General features: G+C 51.9%; 5 protein-coding genes across 6 annotated transcripts; all 5 read left to right on the top strand.

Annotated features, from left to right (window-relative positions):
- The first annotated feature begins 2,677 nt into the window (after positions 1–2,677).
- LOC108155506 lies at positions 2,678–8,032 on the top strand. Of its 2 annotated transcripts, XM_017286346.2 has the most exons (9): positions 2,678–2,784; positions 2,926–3,074; positions 3,171–3,267; positions 4,602–4,884; positions 4,953–6,209; positions 6,275–6,830; positions 6,890–7,377; positions 7,443–7,584; positions 7,649–8,032. In XM_017286346.2, the coding sequence occupies exons 2-9, from the start codon at positions 3,029–3,031 to the stop codon at positions 7,651–7,653; spliced, it is 2,874 nt and encodes a 957-aa protein (XP_017141835.1). In that variant the 5' UTR covers positions 2,678–2,784; positions 2,926–3,028; the 3' UTR covers positions 7,654–8,032. The 2 variants fall into 2 exon arrangements, with proteins under 2 accessions (XP_017141835.1, XP_033246052.1); XM_033390161.1 differs by lacking the exon at positions 2,678–2,784 and having other exon boundaries at positions 2,874–3,074.
- A 114-nt stretch (positions 8,033–8,146) lies between these two features.
- Positions 8,147–9,985, top strand: LOC108155509. Its single transcript, XM_017286349.2, has 3 exons — positions 8,147–8,625; positions 8,687–8,775; positions 8,841–9,985. The coding sequence occupies exons 1-3, from the start codon at positions 8,354–8,356 to the stop codon at positions 9,563–9,565; spliced, it is 1,086 nt and encodes a 361-aa protein (XP_017141838.1). The 5' UTR covers positions 8,147–8,353; the 3' UTR covers positions 9,566–9,985.
- Positions 9,986–10,120: 135 nt separating this feature from the next.
- Positions 10,121–15,921, top strand: LOC108155507 (putative uncharacterized protein DDB_G0271606). Its single transcript, XM_017286347.2, is given in 7 exon segments — positions 10,121–10,529; positions 10,597–10,755; positions 12,714–13,212; positions 13,274–13,383; positions 13,477–13,842; positions 13,968–14,513; positions 14,693–15,921. Coding segments are annotated over 7 exon segments (2,259 nt in total). The 5' UTR covers positions 10,121–10,271; the 3' UTR covers positions 15,014–15,921.
- A 722-nt stretch (positions 15,922–16,643) lies between these two features.
- Positions 16,644–18,325, top strand: LOC108155508. The gene has a single exon (XM_017286348.2). It carries the CDS (start codon positions 16,768–16,770, stop codon positions 18,055–18,057), a length of 1,290 nt encoding a protein of 429 aa, XP_017141837.1. The 5' UTR covers positions 16,644–16,767; the 3' UTR covers positions 18,058–18,325.
- A 1,586-nt stretch (positions 18,326–19,911) lies between these two features.
- LOC108155510 (eukaryotic translation initiation factor 4B2) lies at positions 19,912–21,511 on the top strand. Its single transcript, XM_033390163.1, has 3 exons — positions 19,912–20,159; positions 20,223–20,468; positions 20,532–21,511. Exons 1-3 carry the CDS (start codon positions 20,142–20,144, stop codon positions 21,411–21,413), a joined length of 1,146 nt encoding a protein of 381 aa, XP_033246054.1. The 5' UTR covers positions 19,912–20,141; the 3' UTR covers positions 21,414–21,511.
- The last annotated feature ends 407 nt before the right edge of the window (positions 21,512–21,918 follow it).

Below are 21,918 nucleotides of genomic sequence, written 5' to 3'. Positions count from 1 at the left end.
CATTAAGCAATGCATTTCAATACTCAAGTCAAAAACCTGCTTATGTTTAAGGGGGTTTTTAAGCAGTTCAATGGGTCAAAGCAAACTATGTTTCAGTTCATTGCTTCTACATATAGTTCTCTGTATCGGCAGCAGAGCAGCTCTCGAAGCTTGGAGCTTGAACTTGATCTGGAAATCTCGGACTACGTGCGGAAGAAGTCTTCCGAAGCCTTCGGCCAAAGACTGCAGTAAAATAAAAGTTGTAGATTTTAACTTTTTCGTTATTTTGTTCCTTGGGTTGGCTGGCGCTTGGCTTTGTTACTGTTCCGTTCGTTTATTATCATTAGCCGCCCCACTATTTGACTCACAAATTATGGCGGCGCAACTCGTATTTTCCGCTGCTTGGGCTGTTGTTGTTGTTGCCGAATTGATTAGCTCGCATTTGGCTTTGGCCAGCTAGCGGTCTGGGCCCGTCGATAAGGTCAAGTTCATTTCCGCATAGAGTCTAGAGAGTGGAGATCTACTTGATCTCTTAAGCGCAGAGTACTATCCATTTGGGTTTCAGCACGTCTCATGGGAAAGGAAGTTGCACAAGGGGTCAGACATGGGGCAAACAATTAGCTATTAGATGGTCTTTATGTGACGCACTTGCGGCGTGTCTTGTCTTCGCAATCACACGGCCGGCAATTAGAGTACAATCTCTCTCTCACGCAACAAAACTCTGCCATAACTACCTTCCTCCACACCACTCCACTCCACTCCACACCCCCCCACCAATGGTTGTGGTCCGAGCACTTTCCCAATGGCATTGGCCATGATTGCATGGCGCCTTGGCGGCTTGTTCTGGCCAAACTATCGCTCGGACCGAGACCTAGACACTGTGTCACTACCAATGGTCAAGTGCAGCCTCAATTTGGTGGCAGTGCAATTAAAATTTAGTTAAAGAACCGAATGGCGATGCAGGCATCTGGCTTCAGGGTCAACGCGACCAGTTTCAGGTTTCCTTCTAAGCCCCTGGCCAGCCGAATTGGTGGTGGTTTTGACACAGATATAGCCATATTGGATAGATCGTGGATTGGCTTGCATTTGGCATTTCGCTTGCCAAGACAACCACCAACCAAGTGCCAAGCGCCGACCGCCGCCACTGGATGACCTCGACTTTCAATCGGTGGGGCTCATGCTCATTGTCAGTCGACGAGAATGTATCTATGCATCTGCGAAATACATTCAAGATGTTTCTCATACAAAATTTGATACGCAAACAAATTGGAGAGTTACATTCTGATAGACATCGCCATCGCAGCCGAAAAGTGTTTGTTTTTACTATTCATTTTCCCAGGCAAACATTACACGACAGACACTATAGATCGAGTGTGTCCGCCGGTCCGACCGTCCCTCCCTCCGGTAATGTAATCGTGTGCGTTCCCATTCGCGTTTACATCAATCAATTTACCTCAGCTGTGGGGCTGTGGGGCATAATTACAATGGAATTGTTCTCTGCTTCTCTATATTTTAATGTGCGCTTGCGAGTCGTCTGTCGTCCCAATCGAACCGCCGCGCAAAGGGGGTTAAGCGGTTGGGCTGCCTACACATTTATGGGCGTATTGATAGCCGAGCAAAAGTTCAAGGCCACCGCTGATGGTTATTGTCATAGTTTTCACGCGGCGATATGTTATTAAATCTGCGATTTCAAATCGATTAAAACACCAGTTAGAGTTATTTTGAGAATCTATCAAGAATAGTATGTCGTGATGTTAAAGTCATTATTTCATTATTTTATGTTTGCCCTCACCACATACATACAACAGCTTTGTGTTACATTACAAATTTTTGTGAAAATAGAAAAAAACATAAAATAATCGTGGCGAAATTTCAAACTTCCCGCCGACACACAAATCCATCGGTCTGGCAGCGCGCATTACCATTTTCCAGCGGTCTGGCAGCACAAGTTTATTAATTACAAAATAGTCGATAACAGCATCGATAACAGCATCGATTTAAATTTTATAACCACCACTAGCGATCAGCTGTCGCGACTTATCGAAGCACTGCCATCTCAATTGGATTTGTGGGGCAGATTTTCGAACATTCATAAAAACCTTGTTTTATCCAAAATACAATAAAAGCAAGGACTATAAACTAGCCAATCTGGAAGAAAATTTATTCATCAATAGGATAAAACTATGTGGGCATTGCTTAGAGATTTAGTTTGTCAGCATTATTCAATGGAATATCAAAATTGAGCAATTTCCTTTTTCGTTTGTCGCTACTTGTTTTTTGTTTCACTTATTTCGCTAAAACCTCTATCTACGCAAATTGCAATAAAAGCATGTGTCTAAAATAAGCGACTCAAGTTCAGAATAGTTTAATTAATCGGATATAATTATGTGGGCATGGCTAAATGTTCTATCTAGCCAGTAATATTCAGCGGAATATCAAAATCGAGGAATATGGTTTCCAATCCTTGACGGAGAACGATTAACCCATTATAAGCCAAGGGGGTATTTCAATTTTCCACTGAAAATAATGAAAATTGAATCATTTTAGCGCAGTTCAGCTGAAAAATATCGTGGTTTTTTTTAAGTTCATAGTAGAGATGGCATGAATCCTCAAGAAGAATTAACAATCAGTAATATTTTCCGCCATTTACCTCAAGTAGTTGAACTATTTAAATAGAGGGGGCTTTAGTGGGAATCCGATAGAACCGAACATCGACAGGGTTGCATTTGCCAATATTTTTCAATTTTTTTATTTTCTAGAAACAAAGTGTAAAGTTCGTACAAAATCAAAAAATCGTGGCAAAAGGTAATGGTCCGGACCGAACAGCGATCGAAAACACCCAACGAGCAGCAATATTTGTGCGACAAAATCCGAGAGCTGAATCGGAGGAAAAACTTTTAACGTTACCACCTGCCTCTGCACCCCCTTACTTACAATACTCTCCAGTTCGCTTTTCCAGATTTATAAAAACAATCAGTCCACGAAAACACAGTGAAGCTTACCCGACCCCCACTCAACTTCTTCAAACAATCCAAGAACAATCAACAAAATGCGCAGAGCTGGCCTTTTGGCCATTTTGGCTGTTTGTGCCTGCGGTAAGTTGTGTGTCATAGGTGCAAATTGCGTTTTAAGCGTGATTGATTTGTAAACTACAATATATGTGTATGTTTATGTGTGTTGCAATATTTCAGGCATCGCCTCCTCGTCGCCTGTCAGCGGTGGCGCCCAGCAACTGGTCGGCGCCAGCAAATGCACCTGGGGACCCACCTACTGGTGTGACAATTTAAGGTGAGTGCAGTGCGCGTTGGGGTGGGGAAAAGTGCCTAGTCATCGGAAATCTATCTAGGCGAGAAGAGCAGCAGTTCTTAACCCAATGGCCTCTCCCCGTTTGTTCATTGTTTGCGAGCCATTAGTGTTCCTTTCCCAACGATAAGACAATCAATCTGCAATCACCGCAATAGTATTAGTCGCGACTGTCGTCGCCATTCCCGATAACCTTTGTGGCGACTGCTCTAGTTCCTCCGTCCTATTCTTGTTTTGCAGTTTTGCCTCCCTCTCTCTCTCTCTCTGTATTCTCCAGTGCGCTTTGTTTTCGACGCTCTTGCCGTTAATCGAATTAACAATCCGACGCCTGCAGCTGAACAAAGTTAATCAGTCTCTGCTTCATCACCCGCCCCACTATTTGCATGACTAAGACAGAGTTCATGCGATCTGGGTATCATTTGACAGCCGATCTGTTCTGCTCTGCTCGCTATCGGCATAACTATGTATATGACTGAACCTGACTAATCCCAAATGCATGTGTCACATACGGTACGGGTGTAGTTCTTACAAACGGGGTTCCTTATCGTTGGACTTATCGCTGGGTTTACCATATAGTACCATAACCGATTCCTTTGTTCTTTGATTGATTTATTTTTAAACACCTCTCGAGGAAAATCCAGCATTTCTCTTAACCGTTCTTTGTTTGACAAAAAAAACGTCGCCATTGCTGAAAATATTAAAAACAATATCACATACACCACAAATGAACAACCATATAATATTTGTGTAGATGTACCCAGATATACAACCCATACATACATAGCCACATACATATGTATTCAAGACGTTTCCGTGCTTATCTTTTGTTGTTTTTCCTCCCCCCCGCCCCACTCTCCCTAGACGTACGTGTATTTCTGTCTGTATTTAGGCAAAAGGAAAACACACATTTGTGTTGTTGTTGTTAATAGGCATTAGCCATTAGCACATCGAAATCCACTCCATAGATTCAATCAGACCAATAAACGGACCAGAGCCATGCAAAATATTATCCAATATTATCCATCAGTCAGCAGTAATCACATGCTCTGCGGGTGCATTCAACTGAAAGGGAAGCGCCCCATCTCGTGGTTTCTCCCTTTCCAGTGGTGGACTCTGATCCCTCCGGTTCTGTCTCTGCTGACTCGGCGCCTTGGTCATCCGATTACGAATGCGGGTCATTTGATCCGCGCTTCGGTCGGTTTTACTGCTGCATCAGCCATATCCTAATTGCTTTCGTTCTTTGGGCTTATCGGGGTTGGGTTTTCGGAGAAATTCAAGCTGACAGTATCTTTGTTTTCTTTGTTTTCTATCCGCTGCAGCAACTCGAAGGAATGCCGGGCCACCCGACACTGCATCCAGACCGTGTGGGAGAAGAAGGTGGTGCCCGTGGACACGGACTCCATCTGCCAGATATGCAAGGACATGGTGACGCAGGCCCGCGACCAACTGAAGAGCAATGAGACCGAGGAGGAGCTGAAGGAGGTCTTCGAGGGCTCCTGCAAGCTGATACCCATCAAGCCCATCCAGAAGGAGTGCATCAAGATGGCCGACGACTTCCTGCCGGAGCTGGTCGAGGCCCTGGCCTCCCAAATGAACCCCGACGTGAGTCTGCTCTCCCGCAATCCATTGAACCCCCTTATGCTTATACTTCTTTGTCGGCGATTCCACAGCAAGTTTGCTCAGTGGCCGGGCTCTGCAACAGCGCCTCCATCGATGAGAAGCTGAAGGGCGCCTACCAGGCCGCACTCGAAGGCAAGGTACAGGAGGAGGACTCGTCCGAGGAGGAGACCAGTGTGATCCTGAAGCCCAACCAGTTGTCCTGCGGCAACTGCAACCTGCTCTCGTACATGATGCATGAGAAGTTCGAGGCCACCAACCGCGACGACATGGTCGAGCAGCTGCTGCACGTGTGCGGCTCGCTGTCCAGCTTCTCGGACGCCTGCGCCAACATTGTGCTGTCGTACTTCAACGAAATCTACGACCATGTGCGCCAGCATCTGAACACGGACGCGCTCTGCCACGTTTCGGGAGTGTGTGCCTCGCGGTACCACCAGCACGAGGAGGAGAAGCAGGCGCCCGAGGCACTGGTTGCCCTCGATGCCGGCGATGACATTCCCTGCGCGCTGTGCGAGCAGCTGGTGAAGCATTTGCGCGATGTCCTCGTGGCCAACACCACGGAAACGGAGTTCAAGCAGGTGCTGGAGGGCTTCTGCAAGCAGTCGCGCGGCTTCAAGGACGAGTGCATCAGCATCGTGGACCAGTACTACGACGTGATCTACAACACCCTGGTGAATAAGCTGGATGCCAACGGCGCCTGCTTCCTCATTGGCGTTTGCCCCAAGAACGCTGCCGGACCACACGCCACACCTGTTGCCCCGATCATGCCTCTCCTGCCCGCCATTGAGCCCGCCCAAGTGCAGGTGACCATCACGAAGCTGCAGAAGCTGGGAGCCCACGAGCCCAAGTTCACCCAGGACCAGCTCATCGGCATGCAGCTGCCCATCGACCATCTGATGGGTGCCGCGAATCCCAGCCTGCTCGTGGAGGGCGGCGAGCTGTGCACCATCTGCGAGTACTTGCTGCACTTCATCCAGGAGACCCTGGCCACCCCAGCCACCGATGACGAGATCAAGCACACCGTCGAGAACATGTGCACCAAGTTCCCCAAAGGCGTGGCCGGCCAGTGCCGCAACTTTGTGGAGATGTACGGAGATGCCGTGATCGCCCTCCTTGTCCAGGGACTCAATCCCCGCGAAGTGTGCCCCAAGCTGCAAATGTGCCCCCACAACGTAGACAACAAGGAGGACATCGAGGTGTTCCACCCGGTGCCCGTGACCTCCGGCGATCAGCAGGACCAGCCCACCTGCCCGCTGTGCCTCTTTGCCGTCGAACAGGCGCAAATCAAGATCCGCGACAACAAGTCCAAGGTGAGCATCCCACAGGAGTCCCACACTCGTGGAGATCTTTCTCTAACGTTTGTGTTTTTGTGCAGGATAACATCAAGAAGGTTCTGGCCGGTCTCTGCGTCCATCTGCCCAGCAAGCTGAGGTCCGAGTGCGTGGACTTTGTGAACACGTACTCCAACGAACTGATCGACCTGCTGATCACCGACTTCAAGCCGCAGGAGATTTGCGTGCAGCTCAAACTGTGCCCCAAGACCAAGAACTATCTGGACGACATGGGCATCAGCATGGAAGATGACGAATCGAGCAGCAGCGAGGAGATGTTCTTCAACGAGGTGGCCTCCCTCGAGCAACTGCCTATTGAGGTGGTCTTCGAGAGGGACTACAATGGTGCACCGAACTGCCTGATCTGCGAGGAGCTCGTGAAGACCGTCGAGAAGAAGATGGGCAAGCACCCCACCAAGGACAGCATCAAGCAGGCCCTGGAGCAGTCGTGCGACAAGCTCAAGAAGCCGGTTGCCAGCAAGTGCCACAAGTTGATCGACAAATTCGGAGACCAGATTGCCGACCTCCTGCTGAAGGAGATGGATCCCAAACTGATTTGCGCCGAACTGGGATTGTGCCTGTTCTCCGAACTGGATGATCGTGAGTAGAGCCAGAATCGAGGCAGGCAGAAGCAGCACAAATAACGTCCTTCCCTTTAGTTGAAATTGACGAGGCCCTCAAGTACGATGTCATTGCTCTGCCCCATCCGGCTGATCAGCTGGCCCGCCTCGAGGAGTCGCCCAAGCCCAAGGAGCCGCCCACCTGCGTCCTCTGCGAGTTCATCATGACCAAGCTGGAGGCTGATCTGAAGAACAAGACCGAACAGGACGATATCAAGCGTGCCATTCTGGCAGTGTGCGACCACTTGCCCGCCACCGTCCGCAAGCCGTGCGACACCTTCGTCGAGGGCTACGCCGCCGCTGTCATCGATCTGCTCAGCAAGGTGCCGCCCAAGGAGGTGTGCCAGAAGCTGCAGCTCTGCTTCAGCCAAGTGGTCACCGACGAGGTGATCGAGTGCGGTGTCTGCCACGGCGCCACCCAAGTCCTGTTGCCCTTCCTCAGCGCCCGCTCGAAGGATACCGATGTGACCACAGTGGAAATGACCTCGGTGGCCTGCGAGAACTTGCCAGCCAAGTACTACAGCATTGTAAGGCTCCTAAGACCCTCCCACCCCCAACCAGATGTTATTTAATTTATCTTCCCTCTCGGTAGTGCTCTAAAATGATCTCCATCTATGGCAACAGCTTTAAGCATCTGTCCGAGCGACCTTATGTGGATCAGTCGCACGTGTGCGCCGAGATCGGCAAGTGCTTCGACAGCGAGAAGTCTTCGTTGGCCTTTGCCAGGATTTCGGGTAAATTATTTAGCCATTAATTTCATATCCCACCACTCACGAGTATCCCAATTTCTGATTGCAGCCTAAGCAGCCGATCCTGTGATTCGCGACAGCCGCATTGTGATGATGTGTGCAGTGAAGGAGAAGGAGAAGGGTGACACAGTCCCACGCTTTATATATACATATATCTTTACATAATCCGTTTACATTCTATAACGATTTACTGTAAATGACCGACCCTTACTTACTATATTTCCGCACTCGTATTTTGGATTGATTTTGGTTGTAAATTCGGCTCTAAATTGGTTAAGAGATGAAGATTTGTGATGAAGATGAAGATAATAGATGATTTTAAAGTGCACGCGAACACCGGGCTGAACAAGTTGAACTGTAACAGAAACTAAAATTAACACTAAGCTGTAACCTAATCGTACATTCAATATAAATATTAGCGAATCCGAACATCGCCCCCAACTGTGTGTCTTTAAGAGCTCTGCATTCGGTACTCGCTTTGTTCGTTCGGCTAGAATCAGCTAGACAGTGTCTCGTCATCAAAACGAACTGAACGAAAAAGGTATCGCCATTTGTACCGTGTTGGATCCGAAAATTTCAGGATTTTTTCTCGCTCACTCTCCAGCCAGTCAACCCGAAAGCCACTACGGATCAGTGGGCGTAGTTTAAGCAGTCGAATCGTGTACAATTATATTTCAAAAACCAACAGAAAGCAGCACACTTATTGCAAAAATTCCCATAGTTTCCTGGATCCTTATATATTTAGTATCATATCATGTTTGAGACCTCGCTGCTGATCATAAAGCCAGACTATCTGCACAAGCGTCGTCCGGTGCTACTGAAACTGCTGGCCGAGGGCTTCCTGCTGAAGGGTAGCCGCAAGCTGGCCTTCTCCCCGGAGCTGGCGGCCGAGTTCTATGCGGACTATGCCGACGAGCAGGGCTTCATGCTGGAGGTTATACTGCTGTCCAAGGGCGTCTCGGAGGCCTTCATTGTGACCAAAGAGAATGCAGTGCAGACGCTGCTCAACACCATGATCTGCTACTTGTAAGTGTGCTCTACCTTCGCAGGAAACTTCTTCCATTCCATGTGATCACTGTACCCGCAGCGGAACGTCCGCGGACCTAGAGCGCAACATACACGTGACCAAGCACGCCCAGAGCGTGGCTCGCGAGATCAACTTCATCTTTCCGAACTGTGAGTATTCGATTGAGATTGGAGTTCATTCACTGAGATCCCTCTATCTCTCTGGACACCCTCAGACATTCACGAGCCCACTGATTTCTTCGAGCGCCAAAGGTTCTGCAACCGACCCATGCTGAAGCCCCTGATCGGCGAGGTCTACCACATCCTGCAGAACGCGGACTGCAGCCAGGACAACTGGAAGATGCGCGTAGCCGACTACTTGGTGCGCAGCAACCCCAAGCTGCCGCAAGTAAGCAACCAGTGCCTGGAGCGTCCCGATGTGGGCATCCAGAACAAGGCGCAGCAGACTGTCTTGACATATCCCTCGGCCGCGCGAGACGCCCAGCCGCGCGACAAGCAGAAGTCCAAGAGCAGCAGTTCCTTGCTGTCCAGCAGCTCGCCGCACTCCTCCATGCTGCTAACATCCTCCTCGTGTGTCACTTGCGGCGGCTTCGATCGCTCCGAGCCGTGCCCAGCCGAGCTGGATCTCGACAAGCGCGTGGAGCCCCAGAGCGAGGAGCCCGCCTGCGTTGGCGAGGAGATCTTGTGGAAGGAGGTTATCGTCTACGAAGAAGTTGTTCCGGAGGAGGAGGCGTCCAAGGACGAAGCCTTGGAGGTCGAGGAGGAGGGCGAAGGCGAGGAGCTCGCCAGCTCGGATATCGAGTCGGATCACAGCACGGTGGCGCCGCCTCCACCACCGAAGCCTCAAAGCGAGTCCGAGTCGGAGCCAGAAGCTGCTCCAGAAGCTGCTCCAGTGGCTGCCGAAGAAGCCCCAGCTCCAGCTCCAGCTGCGGCTGATTAGGTCTCCCACCCCACACCTGTTGCCTCATCATTTAAGCTTTTCGAAATGTTTTTTTCTGTTCCGTTCTGCCTCTGCCTCTGGCCCCCTGCCCCTGCCACATGCATAGAAAAAATGTAAAAACTGCAAACAAAAAAATGCGCGCAATTTGTTTGCCTCCCTCCCCCCTCCGCTGCCACTGCGGCCCTCCTGCAGCGGGCAATGCGCACTCGCAGAAGCAGAGGAAAGGGTACTGGGCCTGTAGTTTCTCACTCGTCCGTCCACTCACACCGTCGCACAGGACGTGGCAAGTGCAGCAGCAACAGCAGCGGCAGCAGCAGAGGCATAACATCGTCATCAGAGCGCTTTCGACTTTCCCGCCAGAGTGAGCAGAGTTTTCCTTTGCATTTTTCCAGCAAGTGTCCAATAAAAAACGGAGTAAAACGAGAACAAACTGTGGGCATCAGAATATACGTAATTTGTGGGCCACGCGAGTGTGTGGCATAGTTGCAGGCGCGGCAGGAAAGCGGCAACGGCAACGGCAACGGTGGGTGACTGCAATTAACCCAATTATCGGGCGGACAATGGATAATGGACTAATTGCCACCAATTGAAATTGCATCGATTTTTCCGATTCACCTGTGGCTAGGGGAACGGGTCGCACGAACCATATTCTGATTTGTGTCTATGAAAGCGGCTCTAATGTAATTTGACCCAAATTGAATCCGCTATGTTGCATACACACGCACCACCGCCGCACTCCGCAGCAACAGTTGCCACTGTCAACACGGGGCAGCAACTGTTGCAACCGACACAGAGACATGGACATGCAACAAATGGCAGCCACGACGATCTCAACTTCACCTCCTTCGGGGAGCTGTGTCGCCTGTGCGTCATCCACCGGGGACCGGCCAAGATCCACCTCTTCGCGGAGGAGGCCATGCAGCGGCAGCTGCTCCACAAGCTCCGCAGCCTGCTGCTGGCGCACGTAAGTAGTCAGCGGATCAACAAGCGCGCCGTATATCCGTATGTTCATTAGCCCCACTGCTTGGCAGGTCGCCGAGGAGGACCTCCTGCCCCAGTACATCTGTGACCGGTGCCTGGCCACGCTGGAGCACCTTCACGAGTGGCGCCAGATCTGCCTGAACAACGAGCAGACGCTGCGGAAGTATGCCACTGCCATGCGTGCAGCGAGAAGCACGCTACACTTTCAGGTAAGCTTCGCACAGTGACCTCCCGCAGGTGCAAGTCCTTAGCATCCGAACATCCTTGGCTTCCCTGCTGGTTTGAAGTCAGCTTAATCGACCCCCGAACCACGGTGCTGTGATAAGCAGCCCCCAACAATGCCATTGTGAGAGCTGCAGTTCCTCTGGTGTCGTGTTTCAATGCCAAACCGTTCCTCCACTGAGTACCCACCACCGTACCGTACCATAATGGCGAGAGGTGAGAGTGGGAGAGCGAGCCACTGCCATTGAAAGAGAGGGGAAAAAGCTCTCGTGCGAATCTCAGTTCCGACGCCGTGCGCTATGCAATGCTTTCTGCTCTGCTCTGCTCCGGTGTCGTGATGCCGCTTCCGCCTTGCTCGGTCTTTCAGTATCTGTCTGCCGCTGCCTCCGCTAGCGTCGTCGTCGTCGCTACCTTCCCATTCGTCCTGCGTCCGGCCTCTCTCCGTCTTTTCGAGCATAACAAATAATTACTCAAACATTCTGCTCCGCTGCTCCGCTCCGACCCGGCAAAGTCAGGAGGAAAGCAAAGCTTTCCCTGCGACGGAGACAGAGACACTGGACTGACGAGAGCGCTGCTTCGACTGCGACTGCGACTCCGACTGCGGCAGCGACTGTGACCGAGGTGGCAGTTTCGCAATATACATACACAACAATAGGCGCTGGGCTCTGGCTCGAGGAAGTAGACGGCATCGAATTCCATTTGGGCTTAAGCGATCTCCCCCGATTTCCGAATTCGCGATTGTGAAAATATAAAAACGGAACAGAGCAGAACAGAACAGAAGCTGCCCGTAATTACCAGCGGTTTTCGTGTGCTGTGTGTGAATTTTGTGCGCCAAACGCCAAGCGCTGCCCCGGGACAGACCGAGCGGCCATTTCGTATTGATTTTCGACTGTGGTAAGAAGGAAAACGCCAACTGGCAGTGAAAACGTCAATAGCCCCTGCGTGGCGGGGGACGGCAACGGGAACGGGCACGGGAACGGGCACGGAAACGGGCACGGGACCAGGAAGTGAACTGTGAAACTGGCCAAGTGCGCGCGTGGGGGTGTGCAAGGGTGCCAGGGTGCCAGGGTGCAAGGGTTCATAAAGGTGGACAAAGTGCCGTGTTGACGAAAGGAAAAGACAGAAAAAGATCTGCACTACGGCTGGTAGCGCGCTTAAAATAAATCCGGGCAGACACAGAAAAGCCCCACACCGCCGGACACGGACACGGAGACGGAGCCCGGGCCCGGGCCAGGCTGAAGCAACCGGCATACACACACAACCACAAAGGAGGGTGGGAGAGCAGTGGGGCGGGGGATGGGTTGGATGGCGAGAAAAAGCTCAAGTCACAAATTTTTGCGCAAGGGCAGGCCGAGTGCTTGAGTGCTTTTCCTCCGGGGGGTGGCGTGTGTGGCGGCGTATCCACAGCCGCGCCGCTGACGTTGACGAAATTTCGCAACACTCCCTCACAGCTCTCCAGCTAGTTTGTTAGGGGTGGCAGAGCCAGCAGGAACGGAACAAAACGGAAACGAAACAAGCGCGAAACCAAGAAAGAAAGGCGGATGACCGACTTGGGGGCCCGAAGCTTTGGATACCCTTGCAAATTCATTGAACTTATTGCAACGATTCAGATTTTGACTATTTTTTAGTTTTTTTATCTACAATATCTGTGTGTCCATAGTACATTGAATGTTCCGATCGTTCCTAGGGCACCCTATTGGAAATAATTATCTGGTTTCAACAGTTGTAAACGAAATCTTCTAGTAAAATGGTCAATTTGTGGTTGAATTATCTTTAAAAAGACTTGAAAAAGAGGTGATTTCTGGCAACAGTATTGCTATCTAGGGAGGCCCCAAGTTTCTCATTTCCGTTGATCGAAAGTCGTTTGTGCAGAATTTTTTAAGAACTTATTGATTTTTTTTCAGAATTGGTTATACATCAATTAATATATCAATTATTTCTGCAGGACGGCGCCGTTAACATGGACAAGATGACGGTCGCCCAGAAGAACGCATATCTAGAGGCCCATATGGCCGTACAGCAGCAGATGGCCCAGGCGGCCATCCAGTTCAAGCAGCAGCAATCCTCCCAGCAGCAGAACTCTCCCAGCAACAACAATCAGAATAACGGCATGCAACAGCAGCAGCAGCAACAGCACTACGCGGCCACCATAAAGGTGCCCCAGATAAGTTCCTCGAGCGTGGCCGCCGCCGCGGCAGGCGGTGAGAGCACCTTCACGGTGCCGGACGACGGGATGGGCTTCGAGGGGGGCGTCCGCGTGCTGCAGAGCCTGGGCACCTGGTCGGCGGCGGAGCAGCTCACCTACAACATACCCAAGCCAAACCTCATACCATTCACCGAGCCGTATGTGGAGGGCGGCTCCATGCATCCGGCCAGCCGGCTCAAGGCGCTGCAGCAGGTGCAGCAGGCCTCCTCCGGCGTTCGCAAGACGAATCCCTCGAAGTGTGAGTATTGCAGAGCATCCTCACATGGCATTGTTGCTCATTCATGATCTCCTCTCTCCAGCCACAAACAAGGCGTTCGAGTGCACAGTCTGCGGCAAGGGCCTGGCCCGCAAGGACAAGCTCACCATCCACATGCGCATCCACACCGGCGAGAAGCCCTATATTTGTGAAGTATAAACTGCCCTAGATCCCCTTGGCCCCCGGCCTCTGTCTGGGAGAGAAGCCTCTAACATCCTGTTCCCTTTCTTCCATCGCCCCCTGCAGGTGTGCAATAAGGCGTTCGCGCGGCGGGACAAGCTGGTGATCCACATGAATAAGTTCAAGCACGTGACCCCCACGAACATTGCGCCGCTGGGCAAGCGGCTGAACAACATGGTGAAGAAGAAGGAGCAGCCCGACCCGCCGCCGGAGGACAACAAACAGAGCCTGGAGCTGCAGCTGCAGCAGCAGGCCGTGCAGGTGGCCGCCCAGAACATCATTGTGCAGTCGGCCCAGGGGGCGCCGACGGCCATTCCCGGCATCATCATACCACACCACGGCCAGCAGCAGCTCTCGTGGACCTGCGAGCTCTGCGGGCGGATGTTCTCGAGCCGGGACGAGTGGTCCATCCATGCCAAGAGTCATCTGGAGGTGAGAAAATGTCGGTAGAGCCTCCAGGCCAGCGTAGCCCCGAGGATATAGTCATAAGGCCTTCAAGAACTGGGATATAACCCGAGCGCAATGCTCTCTGTCTATATTTTGTGATCCATTTGCAGTATTGACAACCGGAACGGGTAGTCGTAGAGTCAACAAAACCAGCGGCAGCGGCGGCGGCCGGAGTAATTGCTAAGGGGAACCGTGGCTACCAGATGGACGCCAATCAAAACCAGGTCCAGATGGAGGCCCATGCACACGCACGCAAGCAGAAGATAATCATACAAAATCAGATGATCCTCAATGCCAGCCATCAGCAGAGTCAGCAGCAGCAGCAGCAGCAACATCAGCAGCAACAGCAGCAGCAACATCAGCACCAACAACATCAACAGCAGCAGCAGCAGCAGCATCAGCAGATTCACCAGCATGTTGCACATGGCAAGAAGGCGGCCAGAAAGCATCAGCAGCAGCAGCAGCAGCAGCAACAGCAACAGCAACAACAGCAACAACAGCAGCACTTGCAGCAGGCCTCCACCAGTGCGCCTATGTACAATACCAGTAGTAGTAGCAACCAGAACCACAACCAGAACCAGAACCACAGTCACAACAGTCACAACCACAACCAGAACGGCGGCGGAAGCAACGGCACACAGCAGCAGGGCCAAGAAGTAACTACCTATTAACAATCCACAAGCACACCAATCACCAATGAACAACCAACAACAATAACAACAACAACAACAGCTACAGAAACAAACACCCAAAGAAAGACATTTGACAATCTTCTTGTACTATACCCCAAATGTATGCCAATCGATTCTGTATCTCTGTCACTCTACCCGTTCAGCAGGTGTCGGTGCCGGTGTCGCACATCATTGCCAATTCTCCGACGGCGGCCACCTACATGCAGGCCCAGCTGAGCGGCCTGCATGCCACCAACAGCATCGAGCCCGGCAATATGAGCGGCATGCCCATCGTCACCTACAACGGCAATCAGTACTGCGTCATCACCCGGGCCCCCGAGGAGCAGAAGTCCCTGGAATATGGACAGGGTGGCGATCCAGCCGCCGCTGGAGGCACCACCAACATAATTGTAATGTCGCCGATGCAACTGCTGCCCCAGCAGCAGCAACAGCAGCAACAACAGCAACAACAACAGCAGCAATAAACGGAATGAGGCAGGGCTGGGCACGGATTCGATCAGTTAATAGCACCGACTCATAACTGGAGAAAGGCAAGGCTCATGAGCCCCCATGGGGAAAGTGCCAGCCCCGTTCGCGTTTCCTGCAAAGCCGCTTCAAAATACCAATTGTAAATAGAGTCTTAAGCAACCGAAAAGCGAACCTAAGTATATGTTTAACAATACAAGTAGAAAGAAAGTCCCCTCCCTTCAGAGAAAGAAAGCGACGCCGGACCGAAGTAGAGAATGAAGTTTTGTAAATGTCAGAGTTAGACCCCACTCCACGCCCACGCCCACGCCCACGCCCACGCCACTACCCAGCAGAGCAGAGCAGAGCAGAGCACACCACTCAGTTAAGTCAAATCAAATCAAATCAAAAATGTATACAGTCTCACTCGAGTCTAGTCTAAGCAACCTTACATATCCCCCACCCATACCGTACCGTACCGTACTGTACCCATATACCATATACCATAAGACAGCCACCACACTGAGATAAATATCATTTTGATCCACAGCAGAAGCAGCAGCAGGAGCAGCTCCTCCTCAAGAATAACCCAATCGAGATACTATCCGTATGTAATCCGCGTGTATGATATTGTATGTGTTTCTATGGCATTGTTTGTACATTAAGCTAATTACGATACTACATTTACGTCTTCTAAAACAAGATAAAGATAACGATAGAACGAGAGAGGTAGGTAGAGCGAGGGAGAGAGAGAGAGATCATGGGGCAAAGGAGGGGAATTATTACAAAGTAGTCTAGTAGTGTCCCACACACCCACACACACACCCGTCTCCTCCCTCGGCATTCAATGGCAACCATGTGAAAAGATCAAGCGAAAATAAATTTAATTAAATTAAATACAAAATCTACCAAGTCATGATAATTTCCATTTAAAACTCGTTTGAATTTGCCATCAAGTGTGGTTCTATGCTGCTCTAATTTTCTGTCTTGGTTTCAAACCTATTTCTTTGAATGAGATTCAGTCACTCGACTGTCATATCTTTGAATGGAATAGTTTGATCTTTGGCTTGCCAAGATCTTGTAACATTACGTATACTATTTGCTATGCATCAGTCAGTCAAGTGTGGCACTTCTTCTGACCAACTTCTAGAGTGTATCGTATCCATTAAGGCACCCAATAATTGGCAGCAGTTGGCGCTGATTATTCTCGTTTTGGCCGAGTTTCCAGCCCCCAAAGAGGGCAAAAATCATCTACGAACCCAAAACATTTGGCCAGCTCTGAGCTCACGAAAAACGACTTTTCGCTTGCAAAGTGGAAAAAATGCCGCTGCCGTGTGACCTTAGATGGAAACTCGTCGCAGCAGGCGTCGCAGTCGCAGTGGCAGGGGCAGTGCCTGTGCCTGTGCCAGTGGCAGTGGCAGCAAATGGTCGTAAATTCTGCCTCGAATGTATTGCTGTTTGCGTTTGCTTTTTACGAGTGTTTCTTAGGTTGTTTTTCGCAAGAATCGCAAATTAGTCGGAGGCCCCAGCACTCAGCACTGATCACCGATCCCCGATCAGCGTCCCCGATCACCGATCACCTGAACAAACTCGAAACCGAAACAGAAACAGAAACCGAAAACGAACTCGAACGCCTACGACAGATGCGATGCGATGCTGGCGACGCCAACGTCTGTCTCCACGAGCAAGTGGAGTGGCTGGAGGCCCCGAGTCGGATTCTTTGTGTCAGTCGGTCTCCGGATCGGTTGCCAATCAGTTGAGGTGACCCCGCGATATGTTGAACGGAAAGTTCTACACGGGCCTGCCCCCGAAGATGGTGGAGCGGCAGGGGGCCAAGGTGTACAACCGCCAGGAGTCGCACTTCTTCTGGCCGGACGACTCCCAGCTCGACTCGGCGGTCGAGACGCGGGTCAAGCGGCGCAACAGCCTCCAGCTGGAGCCCCCGCGACCGGCCATCCAGCGGCAACCCTCCAAACAGGACGCGGGCCCCGAGGTGGACACGCGCCGCATGTTCCACAAGGAATTCGCCAGCTCCTCCATCGAGTTCTACGACAACCTGCAGCCCAGCAAGGATAACCGTCCCTCTCTGAGGCGGGGCATGCGCCGGGAGGTGACCCCAAAGCTGACAGAGGTATCGCCCTACAGGGGCAACCTCCCGTTGCTCAGTGCCCACCCGGAAGAGGACGCCACCTGTGAGCGCCGCAAGCAGGCGTACAGCTCCACGATCCAGTTCTACGATTACGTCAACCAAGACGACTGCCACACGCCCACCCAGAACAACGCCAGGCGGCCCAAAATGGACATGAACGACAAGCGCGAGGTGGAGCTCAACTCCAAGAACAGCCCCAAGCTCCAGGTGAAGCGGAATGTGCGCAGCCTCAGCGTGGAGGTGGAGCCGAAGGTCACAAAGAAGCCGCTGAACGACAGCCGTCCCGAGTGGCAGCCCGAGAGCCGGCGTCGGCCCGTCCTGCCCCTGCAAGGGGCCCCAGTGCCCAAGCGGATACTCAAGCAGGCTCCCGGCGAGGACCTCGACTGGATGGACAGCGGACTGCGTCGCCTGCAGCTGCGAAGTCCCGGGCTGCGAAAGAAGCACGTCACCTACAACGAGCAGGCCGACGAGTATGCCTACTACGATGACACAGACAGAGACAGAGACGAGGCACCAATGCCGCTGCCAACAGAGGGTCGTCGTCATCAGCCGACCGGAAGTCGGGAACATTCACAGCCACAGTCACAGTCAGAGCAGCAGCGATCGTATATGGAAACTAGTCGCACGAAGCCATTAAATAATTATAATAAGAGTATACATAATAATAACCACTCTGCCAGCAGCAGCAACAACAGCACACGGAAAATCTTGCCGAAATCATCGGCAGAGACAGCGGGTACGGGAGATGCAGGGGATGCAGGGGAGGCTGTCTCCCCTGACCCACGCAAGCACCTGCGGAGCAGCCTCTGCTTCAACGGCGACGCTCTCATAGTGGGCACCCAGTCGTCGTCCAGCGATTCACAGGCGCGCCGAAGTTCGGCCCGGCAGCGGATCAGCGTGGGACTGCCAGACTGACAGAGCGACAGAGAGAGAGAGAGAGATGGCATATGGGTATTACTGTAACGATCATCTGCTAAACTTTGACATCATCCACAGCGGAATCAGTGATTTGATATATGCACAAACCCAACATCGAACCCCCAACAACCAACATCCAACAACCAACAACCAACATCCAACGCCCAACCTTGATCTTGACTAATTTGTGAGCACCAGCTCGATGCGGTATTAATTTAGTTCGTAATGGAAAATATGCTAATAAACTGATGTATAACACAATGCACATCGAATTGCCGCAATCGCCAATTGGGGAACGCTCAATCAGGCCCAATTCCGTCGATAATTGAGTGGCTTTATAGGGGAGAGAGCGATCATTCAGATCTCAGGCATAGTCATTGCTCGGGGCTGCCCACCTGCTTATGCTCATTTCCCAAGCCCCAATCCCAATCCCAATCCCAATCCCAGCCCCATCTGGCGGCAGTCCTCCAGCTCTGGCCAGCTCCTTTCACAAAATGTTTGCAAGCAAAAACCGTTTGTGGCGGTGGCATTGTTAAGACTCGAGCGGAAACCAGCCCCAGCCCCAGCCCCAGAGCACGTCCAAGTGCAAGTCCACTTTTGATTTGTTCACAAGGAAAACGGAAATTATGCGGGACGATTGTGGCAGTGGCTGTGGCAGTGGCTGTGGCAGTGGCAGGGGCTGCCACAGCAATTGTCATGCGTATTGAACTTGAGCTTGACCTTGGCAAAAGAGCGCCAGAGTTGGTTTGAGTGGCACCCATTGGTCCATCCCGCAAACGAGCTGCAATTGCCGCTAGTTGCACAATTATGCAGGCCGTGCCCCAAGGCCTCAATCAAGGCGGCATTAGACTCGAGTTTAATTAGAGGCATCGCTTTAATTGCCGGCAATCTCAATCTTCCCTGGGCATGTGATCGGGCGGCTGAGACATGCATAGACAGGCGAACAAGGCGGACACATGGACAGGATAAGCGTGTAAATAATTGTGCAAATGAATCGCGATGAAACGTTATGCAATGGATCGAAGTGAAGTCCCTGTCCGCGACCATGTCCATATCCACATCCATTTCCAATTCCACTTCCACCTACCGGCAGACAACCAGAAAAAGCAGCCTCTGCATCTTCCGCATTTCGAGCGCGCATCCTGCCATAGAAAGTAGTCCAAGCGTGCCAGCAAAAAAGGCCACATCCACCTCCAGCTCCAGCAGCAGCAGCACCTGGCTAACATTTCCTGGCTTTCCTGGCTCTTTCGGTTTGGCCCCCACTGAACCTGAACTTGGGGCCAACAAAGAGGGGGAGCAGAAGAGCAGCATCTATGCGGTAAGAGATGCTAGAGCCAGGTCTGAGCAATAGAAACCCGTTTTCCACACACAATGCTGGTCTGATGAAGAAGCGCCGATGGGGCGGGTGTTCGGATTCCAGCTAATTTGTCTACTTTCTTATTAAGTCACAAAAAACGAAAACTAAACCATTTAACCCAAGCCCATTCCACGCCACTCCACTCCACCCACTTCCACGTGGCAAATCGCCATCGTTATTCGTAATTGCAGCCATAAAGAAACATTTTATTTATGCCCCTCTGCGCATGCGCTCTATTTCCTACTGGAAATGCAAATGATGCCTCAGTTTCAGCCGCAGCCGCAGCCTTAGGTCTGGTTTTGGCTCTGGCTCTGGCTCTGGCTCTGGCTCTGGCTGTGTCTCTGGTTTGGACCCTGGCTTCCTCTCCAAGTTGCAACAAGTCCATGCGTGAAGCACAGACCGACAGACAGAGATTTCAATCGGTTGGTCGGCGGCCCGGCCTGCCCCGGCAGGTTTCAATTGCAAAACATGTTGCCGTTGCCGTTGCCGTTGCCGTTGCCGTTGCCGTTGCCGTTGCGGCAGGTTCGAGTCGCTGGCGGAGTTGGAGTCGCAGATTCGATGAGGAGGAAGCTTCCATAAAACTGTTGCGTTCATTGGCCAAACTTTCAGTTTCGTTGTTGCCACGCTGGTGGTTGATTCAAAGATACAACTCACGTTGCAGAGACACAGGTCCCTGAGTGAAGCCTAAATCGGAACCAGCCCTCTAAGCCCTCCCACACTCGCAATGCGTCTGTACTGGAATGTAAGCGGAAATCAAATCGAATCGAATCTGAACGAGGATCAGCATTAACTATAATCATTACAGTTCTTGGCTATGGCAATGCTCCTGGTCGGGACCGCCTCTAGCCAGAGACCGGCGAGGTCCTACTATCGCAGGAGCTACTATAGTGCCCTGACCCCGGGATCCGGCCAGGGCTCGGGATCAGTGCCAGGACCCATTCGATTGGCACCCTCCGGCTATCTACGCGCTGACCTGCAGACAAACGAGAGCAAGCGCCGGGACGTGACCAAGAAGTATCCCAAGAAATCCCACTACAGACCCTATGGATCGGTGAGTTGTGCCCGTTGCCCGTCAATCCAGTCCCAACTCAATCAAAATTCTGCCTTCTGCCAGGAGGAAGATGACTATTCCGGAGAGCGCTACAACTCCGCCGAATACTCGGGCGAGTCGTCGGTCCAAGACAGTCGGGAGTACACCATCGGCACCCAGATACGCGTCCAGCATCCGATCACAGTCCCCAAAAAGGCTGGCCCCAGCTCCAGCTACGCCAAGCAGCCCAAGTACGTGACCGCCATTCCATATAAGAGCGGAGGTGGAGGTGGAGGCGGAGGAGGAGGTGGAGGCGGAGGAGGAGGAGGAGGAGGAGGAAGAGGCTTTGGCGGAGGCTACTCATCCGATGTGCACGTGGGATCTGGAGAGGATGTGTCACCACCCAAGCGCTCCAAGTGGACTCAGCTGCAGTACGAGCCAGAGCCAGATCCTTTCCACCTGGTGCCGCCCCCCAAGGCCACGGCATCGTCCAGCAGCAACTCCTACAGCGTCTTCGAACCGGATCACGATGACTATGAGGTTGTGCCAGTGCCAGTGTCGCGGCCCAAGAGTCATGACCGCTACAAGAACGTGGCCTCCAAGAAACAGATCGAAGCCTACCTTGAGGACCAGCAGAAGCTGCTCGACGACGCCATCAAGCTGCAGCTTCTCAACAATCCCAAACTGCAGAAGTTCCTCAAGGCGCAGGCGCACGAGCACGAGCACGAGCAGGAGTCCAGGCCCGATCTCGACATCGAGGACTTCGAGTCCTATCCGCCACCCAACTTCTCCGGCCCCGGCCCCCTGCGCAACAAATACATCGATCACCCGCCACCACCTCCGCCCAGAGACACGCGTTCGCGCCGACGTCCGCCCAGCGGAGATCTGAAACGGCCGCCCAAGTCCAAGACGATCATCAAGCCCAAGCGGAAGTACAGATCCACGGCACTGGTCATCAACGTGTAGAAAGCTGAGGTAGCAGTTAGTCCTAACACGTGTACTATATACTACCTTTAAGTGCGTAGATTAGTTGTAATATAGTGCTGTACATAAAAAAGACCATTTATTTAATTGTATCTCTTACTCAGTCAGTCACTGTTCAATGTTCCAATAAGCAAAACGACAAAGCTGAATTTGCTGCGAGTTGGTGTCGTTCTATCGCTCTTCCTTTCGTTAATAGTCATGAGCCATGAGCCAGCGCATCAACGCTTCCGAACCGCCATTATCAACCTGCTGCCTCCTCCTGATCTCGCTGCGAAATTGTGGGCATCTGATCTACGGCCTTCACGGAGTCGCCAATGAGAGTGGCTGCCAGCCCTGGACGGCGTGTGTCTGCTATGATTTCTGGGATACCAGGGAAACAGAAATCAGCAGAATACTATCACAGATACTATCATCATATCACAACCACAATTACTATACGAGCTGCTCTTTACATTTATGAGATCAATTGTAGACTCTCTAAAAAGGC

The sequence above is a fragment of the Drosophila miranda genome, chromosome 2, assembly GCF_003369915.1.
Source record: "Drosophila miranda strain MSH22 chromosome 2, D.miranda_PacBio2.1, whole genome shotgun sequence".
In the NCBI taxonomy this organism is placed as follows: Eukaryota; Metazoa; Arthropoda; class Insecta; order Diptera; family Drosophilidae; genus Drosophila; species Drosophila miranda.
Note: the sequence above shows the minus strand (reverse complement) of the source record. Positions and strands in the feature narration are given on the sequence as shown.

Excerpts from the sequence above, each read along its gene's own strand:
- LOC108155510 (XM_033390163.1), top strand. Across the intron at positions 20,469-20,531 it reads ACTACAGACCCTATGGATCG|GAGGAAGATGACTATTCCGG; the intron begins GTGAGTTGTGCC and ends GCCTTCTGCCAG.
- LOC108155506 (XM_017286346.2), top strand. The coding sequence starts at position 3,029 with ATGCGCAGAGCTGGCCTTTTGGCCATTTTGGCTGTTTGTGCCTGCG. Across the intron at positions 3,075-3,170 it reads TTTGGCTGTTTGTGCCTGCG|GCATCGCCTCCTCGTCGCCT; the intron begins GTAAGTTGTGTG and ends GCAATATTTCAG. Across the intron at positions 6,831-6,889 it reads GTTCTCCGAACTGGATGATC|TTGAAATTGACGAGGCCCTC; the intron begins GTGAGTAGAGCC and ends CCTTCCCTTTAG.
- LOC108155508 (XM_017286348.2), top strand. The coding sequence starts at position 16,768 with ATGTTGAACGGAAAGTTCTACACGGGCCTGCCCCCGAAGATGGTGGAG.
- LOC108155509 (XM_017286349.2), top strand. The coding sequence starts at position 8,354 with ATGTTTGAGACCTCGCTGCTGATCATAAAGCCAGACTATCTGCACAAG. Across the intron at positions 8,626-8,686 it reads AACACCATGATCTGCTACTT|CGGAACGTCCGCGGACCTAG; the intron begins GTAAGTGTGCTC and ends CTGTACCCGCAG. Across the intron at positions 8,776-8,840 it reads CAACTTCATCTTTCCGAACT|ACATTCACGAGCCCACTGAT; the intron begins GTGAGTATTCGA and ends GGACACCCTCAG.